Source organism: Trachurus trachurus, assembly GCF_905171665.1.
Source record: "Trachurus trachurus genome assembly, chromosome: 13".
In the NCBI taxonomy this organism is placed as follows: domain Eukaryota; kingdom Metazoa; phylum Chordata; class Actinopteri; order Carangiformes; family Carangidae; genus Trachurus; species Trachurus trachurus.
The window spans coordinates 18559945-18570309 of record NC_139892.1 but is presented as its reverse complement, the minus strand read 5'-3'; the positions used below and the strand labels follow the sequence as shown (position 1 = coordinate 18570309).

The 10365-nt window shown below is 42.4% G+C and overlaps 1 protein-coding gene across 6 annotated transcripts; it reads right to left on the bottom strand.

The window, feature by feature from the left end:
• Positions 1-70: 70 nt before the first annotated feature.
• Positions 71-8453, bottom strand: taf15 (TAF15 RNA polymerase II, TATA box binding protein (TBP)-associated factor). Of its 6 annotated transcripts, none has more exons than XM_083984760.1 (16): positions 8288-8453; positions 7387-7411; positions 7144-7177; positions 6970-7039; positions 6624-6687; positions 6105-6334; positions 5840-6014; positions 4076-4110; positions 3479-3511; positions 3207-3322; positions 2874-3003; positions 2667-2795; positions 2516-2585; positions 2327-2412; positions 1979-2138; positions 71-541 (listed from the first exon to the last, which is right to left on the bottom strand). In XM_083984760.1, exons 1-16 carry the CDS (start codon positions 8295-8297, stop codon positions 502-504), a joined length of 1407 nt encoding a protein of 468 aa, XP_083840886.1. In that variant the 5' UTR covers positions 8298-8453; the 3' UTR covers positions 71-501. The 6 variants fall into 6 exon arrangements, with proteins under 6 accessions (XP_083840886.1, XP_083840890.1, XP_083840887.1 ...); XM_083984764.1 differs by having other exon boundaries at positions 6204-6334; XM_083984761.1 differs by having other exon boundaries at positions 6624-6684.
• Positions 8454-10365: the final 1912 nt, after the last annotated feature.

Sequence of the window (10365 nt, the reverse complement as noted above, 5' to 3'; positions counted from 1 at the left end):
AAACACATTTCTTGTCTTGAAGCATTTCCAGTGATGATGAGATATATATAAACTCACACAAGGCAGGGAGAAAAGATCACAGTTTTTAATATCATTTTGGAAAAAAAAAATCCAAGTAAAACATTGTAATCGTTCATACAAAACAATGGTATGAAGTCTACCTCACAAAACATCCGCAACTAGAATCTGAGAGAAAAATTAAAAAGGATGTACAAAGAAATAGAAAAGAAAGAAAAAAAAAAAACAACAAACAAAAAAAAAATAAACATTTGACCACATGCCAACAGCTCCCAATCAGCCCCTTCACCTCAGCTCAACACATGCTCCCCTCACTCACAGATGAACAGTAATAGTTGGGATGCACTGGCTACAAATAAAAGGTACACAAATCAGAATATCTGATCTATCCCCTTTCCCCGATCCTTTATCACAGGTTTCCCAAACTAAACCCTCCCTCCACGGCGAACTCAAGGGCTGGAATGGTTTCCATCTGTTCAACGCTTAGTATGGCCGGTCTCTTCTGTCGTCTCTGCGCTCGCCTCTGTGGGGGAGAGGAGAAAGACTTGTGTTACTGCCAGTGTTTCTTTTTTTTTTTTTTTTTTAATACCAACATTAACTTTTGTCATTCAAGGAAACAATCTTGGCAATATGGTGTACAAGTACAATCACGTCAATATTTTTAGGCCTATATCATTGAACCCTTTTATGCATTAAGAGGGACTTCCATATTTCCATACGGACCAGCTCCAGTTCCATCCATCCTATGTAAAAAATTAAAAAAAAAAAAACACACACTTCCTGAACACACGATTTTCTGTGGACAAGGGAGTGTCCGACACTCTGACTTTAGGACAGCAGGGTCCCAGCGTGGCAAACTATATTCCCAATTAAGAATTAAGTACATTTTCCAAGTATAAATGCGGCTAAATTACATACTCAAATCAGTCGGTATGCACTATAGATGAGATCTAATACCTTCTGAAAATGTGACAGGACTTGATTTACTACTGCACAGTCAATGTGATAGGGAAGCTGATGAGGTCTGTATGAAACCCCTAGTACGAGCCTTAAAATCTGACATCGAACTCCAAGAGAGCAAGGCACAGACACTTGGGTGGAACGGCAGCAGAAAGTTGGGCTGTACCAACAGGTCCACTGTAATATTTTGTGCAACTTGTCGGCAGCAGTCTGTGTGTTTTTCTGTGCCATTAAATTTGGTATTGAGAACTGTGTAATTTCACTGGTTACCAACACCCAATATCCTGCTATTGTGACATCATACTACACACACCAACAACAAGCCAGTGATGTTAATGACAAGGAAGGACCATAAATCTTATATAATCAATTGCTGTGTGCATGTTCACCAAGTTATACCTGAGGCTTTCACACATTACACTGTGCTAATATAATCATGTGAATACTCAGTGTAATGGCTAAATAAAGTATGAAAATGAGGGAACACCAGTTGCTGCACTCTGGCAATAGTTGATAGTTCGGTTTGCCATGTTTATACCTCTGCTTTGACAGTTGCCTTTTATGAGCTAAAGCCTCAAAGCAGACACTGTACTACTGACAGCATTGGTGATATTGAAATGCCTTAAAATAGGACTGAACTGTTCTTAGAGTATAATACTTCCTGACAGCCAACATGCAGACAAAACAAAACATTTTATTTTGATGATAAAACCCCCTGAACTAGGCAACGGAAACTTAATTCAACTCTGCAAGATCACTCAATGTGCAGATACCTGGTATGAAATTGGTTTAATGTATGCTGTCTGTCCTTTGTATGTAGTATGAAAGTGGGACACAGCATTTGTCTTATAGTTACAGGATTTCTTTACTCATCTCAGGCGAGCTACACCCTCTTCTGGTCACAGAGCCAAACTGCATCAGCAAAGACCCACACATCTTAAAAACTTGCAGAAGGAAGAGTTCAAGAGGTAAAATGAGCAGAATAAAAATATTGACAAACCTTCCACCCATCTTGTAGCCACCACCTCCATATCCTCCTCCACCACCGCCGCCGCCGCCGCCTCCATAGCCTCCGCGGTCTCCACCACGGAAACCTCCACCACGGCCTCTGAAGCCACCACCTCTGTCGCCACCAAAACCTCCTCTGCCTCCTCCACGATCTACAAACGGCCACAATTTTGTCAGTAAAACAATTAAGACAATAACAACAGGGAAAAGACATCAAATCATTTTGTACCATTCAGTTTCTGAAGATATAATTATGTTGTGTTTCAAAGGTATCTTTTAAGGATAATGAACTGGTAGAGAGCAGCTCAGAAAAAGCTTCTCATCAAGTCCAAGCCCTCACCTCCGAATCCTCCTGCATCTCCAGGTTTAGGTGCTCCACACTTGTTGCACTCTTGCCGCCTTGCAAAATTCATGTTTCCACAAGAGCTGAAGGGAAAACGGAGAGACGTTATTACATCAACTCAACATCACAAACGGGGCCATAATGAGCACCTTTCTGATATGCAACATGAAATCCTGATGTACAAACCTGTTGGGACAGGGCCAGTCGCCTCCCTTAATGTCAAAGTTGGGTCCTCCACCACCACGACCTCTGAAACCTTAAAAAGCAAAAAGGGCCATTAATTTACAACAGAACAGCAACATAACAAATTGTCTTTATTATTTCGCTGACTACACACCTCCTCGTCCTCCTCCTCCTCCCCCTCCTCCTCCACCTCCTCCTCCTCCTCTGCCACCACCTCTCTGTGTGAACTCAGCTCTGCGAGTGGCAAATGATACTTTGATGGGTTTGCCGTTGAACTCCTTGCCTGAAATTGAAACATGTCAGTGAGAGCCGAGCTTTGATCTTACTGGGGAACTGGACATGTGCGCGCCAGCACTCTTACCGTCAAACCAGTCAATAGCTGCTTTGGCAGAGGGGGGGTCATCAAACGACACCGTCGCTTCTCCCTTTGGCCGCCCGGTGGCCTTGTCAGAGTAAATGTTGATCATCAGCTGGCCAGTCTTCTTGTTCACCTGTGTGCACAAAAACACACTCAGTTCCGTGCATTTTTTTTTTTTTGCCAGGTATTCAAACTGGTTTGATGCTCAGCTACGTCTTAGTTTACTGGTTCAAATAAAACTGCACAGTGACACAGGCTTAAGACATGAAAAATAAAAACAGTGCTCTACAGTCACATGGGCATGTTATGTTTTATGCATTTGGACTAATTTGATACCTTGATGATACCAATTTGCTTGAAGAAGTCGCCAACTTCCTGAACTGTGGCATCTTCTCCCAGTCCCTGAACAAAAATGGTGTTGTTGTCGGAGTTGTCCTGCTCGCCGCCTCCGGCTGTGAAGAGATGAGACAAGACGTCAGCAATAATATCAGGATGGACCAAACTATTAACATACAGAGATCAGATGGGATATTATCACTCCGATACCAGATTACAGTGACTTGGCCGATTGATAAAGCCAAACATGCACTTCTCTAAGATGGCCTCACCTGGTTCATCCCTTGAGCCGTAGTCTCGAGAGCCTGTAAAACAAATGAGAGGATGGAAGAGAAAACATGAGGAAGATGCTTTGAAACCGTCATTACTGTTTCACAGAGAAAAAGAATCATCACTTCATCCCTACCAATGCATAATGATACAAAGAAAATTAAACAAAGTCCATGTTTACAGCTCTCTGATGGGTGTTTTCATCCCGTTGCACCACATACCAACACCTGGCAACAAGAACAAAACTGTTCTGTTTTCTTTCTTTCTCTTTTGGAGCTTACACCAGAAATGAAAACCACCAAAATGTCTCCAGTTTTAGAAAGACTTCCTTCTTCGTCCTGGGAACACCTTTGTCATTTACAATCAGCCCTTGTCTTCATGCAACAGTACCATTATTTTACAACTCAGGCTCCATGTTCTTTACCATATCTGAAGTCATTTATGAGAAATCCTGCTAAGAATAATAGGTTGAGTCCCTTGGGATCTGGACATGAATATGGTGGCATTCACAGAGTTTTTTTTTTATCCCCCTCTTTTTCTTTTTGCTAACTCAAGTTCTTTCTTCCCCCACCGACACAGTTCTGATGCTCGTCACTTACCACCGTAATTTTTGTAGCCACCACGGTCACCACCTCTGCAGAGGAAAAATTGGAGATATGATGGCTTTTCCTTTGTCCCAACTGAGAGCTCAAAGCTCCCCTACATCCCCATCAGTATGCACTCCTGCCAGGGTGTGCGACTATGGTGGAAATGTCTCACACGAGGAATGTGTTAGTCTTTGGCATTAGAGATCAATGAACAGACGACTAGGCAGCTCTGACTTAACAATCTGGCAGACGTGTGAAGACAATTATGACATGTCACTGGGTCACCATCTACAAAACAAATTTGATACTTTTTCTTCCATTTACATGACCAATGGGTACGAAGAGCTGGAAAACCAGCTGAATGTGTGTTTTTTTTTCTTTATCGTGGGAGGCCAAATTGATGTGAAGGAGTGTATCAACAGCTAAGAAATCTTCCACTGAGTGCGTTTATGAGATCCTTTAACTGAGGTCCAAGTTTTAGTTCAACCACTCTGAATACCTGTAGTATAAAATGTAGATCCATGTTAACACAACACACATGTTCGCCATTGTCAAATATACAACACTTGAATGAAACCTGTTGAATGTGAAGCAGCTGAGGATGTGGCTCCAGGTCTAAGGGCATCGTTTCAGAGGCCTTTCCTTTGTTCAAGAACTATTTATGGTCCTCAGAGCACAAGAACACACCAAAGAGGAGTTTCTGGCAGTTAAAAAAAAAAAAGTTTGGCTGCTGGAGTTATTTTGATTAAAAAAAAAATAAAAAATAAAAAAAAGGCAGCACAACACAAAAAAAGGCTCTGAAGGCCAAATTACAAAAACATGAGAATAGCTGATTCCTGCAGTGAAAGGTTGCCACTGCTCTACGGATTTATATGTTAAATGTATAACAAATACGTATTTACAAAACATTATACCAGTACGTTTCACGTGACCGAGTCACCCAGCATGTAGACTGAACTCCAAGCCAAAGTCGATCTCCAAAAAATAAAAAAAATATAATTCAAACCCATTGTCTTACATTTCTGAGAAACACAGGCAGATGGGCACCTTAGCTATTTCTCCAAAACTGACATGTGCTACTTTTTGCAGGTCCTAAAAATCGAAAAGGGCCCATTTTCAAACGGAGGAGCACAAGTCTTGATGTGCAAGAAATCTTTCCTTCTCCTTGCAGTATCACCAGTTTAGGTAAAACTCTGGTTTTACTGGCTGTTCAGTTGCATTGTGGAAAAAGAACAGTCCCATTGTCTGGGATGAGGTGGCTGCACAACCGTTTCTCTGGTGCCTTTAGAGCTCCTATTTGGTCAGACATGTTCAGTCTCCATGTATTTACATAATACCTCAAAGACGTCCACCATGAATGGATCCTCTAATTAACCACAACCTACGGTACATGCGAGCAATCATGTGATGATTTTTAAAAAGCAGCATGTCTCTTGTGTAGAAATTTCCAGGTGAATCAAAGTTTGAATAAAGAAATTCTGACAGGGTTCAGGCAACTGGAGCAAAATGCAGAGGGGTGGTGAATATTATCTACATGATTGTGACAACTATGAAAGAAAAGAAGAAAAAAAAAAAAGAACAAAACAAAACAAACCAACCAAAAATAAAAACCACTAAAGTTTGGGGGATCTGGAGCACAAAGCAGATGAGTGGTGAAAATCAACTATGTGGATGTTTTTTTTTAGTTGACGAGTGATGATGGGGTGAGTGACAACAAGTCATGTCTCATTTCAGTGTATTGAGGTACCTTGGGGGCAGTGGCACTGTGCAACTTACCCCATACCAGGAGGTCCACCTCTTCCGCCACGGTCATATCCGCCACGCTCGTATCCGCCACTGCGGTCATATCCACCACGTTCATAACCACCACGGCCTCGGCCTCTATAGCCGCCTCCGTCTGACCGGTCGCCTTGGTCACGTCCAAACCTCCCACCCTGACCGCCACTTTCACCTGATGCAAAGACAAGATTTTATGGACTATGTGCACACAAGTGGACACAGGTGTGGTCTCTATATGGACGGAGGTGTCAGTTATTCAAACCTTCACTCCATCTTCCATAGCTGCCACCTCCTTGTCCCTGGCCACCATATCCACCACCACCACCACCACCACCACCACCACCACCCTGTCCTTGCCCACCGTAGGAACCTTGCTGTCCGTAGCTGTCTGCTCCTTGCGCCTGGCCTCCATAGGACGCTTGCTGTCCATAAGAACCTTGCTGTCCATAAGTTGATGACGTTGTTGTTGCCGATGACTTGTCGCCGCCATACCTTCAAAGGGTTTAAGAAAAGTCGTTACAGTTAGAATAGCAGAGATGCCAAAGACTTTGTAGACTTGAGGCAGGTCAGACAAGTATGGTAATGCTAGCCACAAGGCAAATTACAGAATACTGCATCATTCATTTGCTGGTTTCCAAGCTATGTAACAATATGCAGTGCATTCTTGATAGTATTACATTTAACAGGCCACGGCACATTAATAGAAAAAGAATTTCAGTGAAAAATCACATCACACAGGCTAACCACTGTTCAATCGGCACTTTAACAACTAGTAACTTACCCAGATGAATCCTGTCCATAATTATCAAAGCTCTGTGGCTGCTGAGTCTGGCTGTAACTATCTGCTAAAAACAGAGTCAACAAGAAAGTCAAAATAAATCCAAAACATCTGATTATTTCAAAACATTACTGTTCAATTCATTGTTTTGAATGAGATCTTGCATGAAATCCCACTACAAATATCTTTCTAAAATCAAGAGACTAGAAAAAGCAACTCATTGTATATCTAAATTATATATACACACACATATACGTATTTCTTACACCTAATGTTAACTGTATCTTCATGTTACTGTATATCATAATTATGAATCAACGCATCACTCTGGTTAAAACTAGTGTCACACCTGGTTGCTGTCCATAGCCACTATAATTCTGTCCCCCATAAGAGCCGCTGCCATTTCCTTGTCCATAACCCTGTCAATGAGAAACTTAAGTTAGACACATTTCAATAATAAAAAAGCAGCTCATTTGAAATCACAACACTTACAGCTAACAGGCTATATCTTAGACTGTCTTACCTGTCCACTCTGTTGGCCAGTGTATGACCCATAGCTGCAAAAAAAGACAAAAAGTTAGCTTCCAGATTGTAATTCATTCACTCTCATGTGGTGGTATTAAATTGTCTCAATTAAGGCTGGCCAATAAAAGTTCATATTAAACTTCAATTGGTTTTTGACAGTTGTGTGAGTTTATACGTTTTATTTAGGAATATGCACAACGGTAGACCAACAAATAGATAATTAATGCAAGTTTGACGTTACCTTTGTGAGCCACCATAGCCCGAGTCTGAAAGAAAGGTAGATAAACTTTATTAAAAGACACGTCCCAAGCACCATAGGAGTTAAACACATAGGGCAATTTAAGTCAACTGAACTAAGTTTTTTGTGTTTAAAGTGAAATCCAAGTGGCTAGTCTGACGAAGCCGCTGAGAATAAACATAAAAGGAAACTGTATTTTTTCATTATTAAGATTTAAAAGGAGGAAAATGTGTATATTGTATAGATGAAGGTTACTGAGCAGCCAATTAAACTCAGCAGGCTAAAGTCGTATGTATGAATGCAGTGGGACAGGCCCGTCCGTCACCACGCCAATGCTACAGTAAAAAAAAAAAATGGCGGTCAAATTTGTGCTGGCTCGGGCTACATGTTGAAACGAAACCAACCATGTTTGTTTGCGTCTTTAAAATGCTGCTCACCGTCTGCACTGTGTTAAACCACGGTATTTAAAAGGGTAAAACGGGTTAAACGGCTCGTCCTGGAGGAGCTACAATGATTCAGGTAGTAGCACAAGTGTGTTTCGTTGAGCCGCGAAAACAAAAGCATCGGTGTAAACAAAGGAGCGTTGATCAGACACCTGGGGCAGCGTCAGCCGCGGACAGGCCCTGCTCCGTCCGGCGTACGTCTTTACGCGTTTTAATGGCCATCAATGGGGGGTACATTAACAAAATACACATTCAAAAAGTCTGTGATAATTGTAAAACACCGTTTGGTCAATTCATCACAGAGCTAACTTGGCTGTGCTGCCAACGAAAGACATCCATGAAGTAGACGGCGCCCTCCTTCTGGCCTCGCGGTTAGCAGCTAAGTTAGCTCGCGTGCTATTTGACCTACTTTTCAATATTCACAACGAAAAAAATGACAATGAAAATGCATGCAGACTTACCGGTGGCCATTCTGTACTGGAGAATTGATACAATACAGATATTATTTAGAGTTTAAAAAACAATCGATGAGGCCGGTTTGTTCTGATTAGCTGATAAAAAACCGTAGCCGACAAGTACGCAGGAGAGAACAAGGGTGCACTCACTGCGGCACTTCCCTTATGCAACTTCTTCCTCGGCCGGTGCAATCGCGCTGCTCTCGGCCAGCGCTCACTTACACTACCGCCCCACACCGGCTCACAGTGGTAATGATGAGTAGTAATATAAAAAAAAAAAAAAAAAAAAACGACAACAACTCACAAACCTACATACATTCAGTTCAGATTGACATTTTAAAACTTTTAATTTATAGATACTTTTAGTACAAAGACTGAAATGGCAAAACAAAAGACACATACCAATCACTGATTAAATACACAAATTTGAGGTCCAGGGGTGATCTGTAAAGACAAGTTACAACAGTCTCGCTCATTGACCAGATATGATTGTCATTTTTGCCATCGTCCTCCCCCCCCCCCCCCCCCCCCCCCCCCCCCCCCCCCGCCAAGTAATGCACTAACATTGAACTGCTCTAAACTGTAGGCTATTTCCCCCTTTACAGTCTATGATCCCCCCCCCCCCCCCCCCTATTTTATTTGTTTAAATCTGTTTTTAACTGTGTTCTCAACTTTTTAACTGTGTTCCTGATTAAATCTATCTTTTATACGGTGAGCCAAAGGCAATTTTTCACCATGATGGTGGATAATAAAGATTTATTGTACTGTAGTGGGACCATTTTTCTGGAGCCAAGCTCCTTGCATGTTATGGAAAAACTCTTCAAACCAAATCAGATAACTCAAGTCAATGTTGCAAAATCACATTTTGCATTCAAAACATCTGAAACTCATATCAGACAAAACATTGTGTTTCAGTGAGAAAACTATTCTAAAATACAGACAGACAGACAGGTCATGGGGTCTTAATCAGCACACTGAGTGTCATTACTTATTTCAGTTTAGTAAAACTTAGTCATCTAATCAATTTTCTGATGATCACTAGTTTTCACATTCTGCACCACAAAGGAACAATCTAGAACTACGCGTGTCATAGACATTCTAGTTCCATAACTTGGATGTAGAGGCAGATGGTTCCGCTACAGTAGAGGTGATTTTACATTTCACACAAACACACACACACACTTGTCGTGTCATTGTGAAACTTTGTGAGAGCGACTCTAGAAAAATCAAAGATGGAGAAACAGAGAGCCAGACACTTCTATGATGACCTTTGTAGCATCTATCAGAAGGAGATCAGCAGCCTCTCTGCAGAGATAGAGACTCTTCGGCAGAAGAACCATCAGCTGCAGCTGCAATACCAGACTGAAATCACAGCTGACCGGAAGGAAAAAGAGGTCATGCACGTGAAGTTGCAGGAGCTTACCAATGTGCTCAAAACAGCTGAAGCCACAGCTCAGGAGAAGGGAGCAGAGACAGATTCCTGCTCTGCAACAGTGGAGGGACTTCCTCAACAACTTGAAGCTGAAGAGCTGATGGTCACCGCAGAGCTAGCCGTGGCCAGACAGCAGCTGACTGATCTGAACCAGCAGCTCGAGGCCGAAAAACACTTGAGGATGCAGGTAGAGGCAGACAAACTGGAGGCTGTGGAGATTGCAGATATTCTCTTTGCGACAATTGAAGACATAAAGGAGGAGGGTTTAGCTCAGCTCAGCTCTGAGAAAAGCAAACAGGATCAGCTGCATCATGAAATCCTGAAGCTGCAGCAAACACTCCAGAAAGAAGAAGAGCTGAGAGTGCTTGCAGAAGCTGACACCATCTTATGCTGCGAGAACATCGACTTCCACAGCCAGCTCCAGATAGAGAAGAAACTGAGGACGGAGACTGAGGGGAGAAGACGAGAGGCCGTTAGAATCAGCATGGCTCTTTACCAGGGTTTGGAGGAGGCGCTGACAGTGACAGAGAAGCTGGCAGCTGAAATCCAGACATTCACTGACAGGCTGAGACAGGCAGGGAAGAACCAGGAAGCTGTGGCTGAAGACGCCAAGGAGCTCGCGCTGGCACTAGAAAGAGAAATGGCTCTGAGG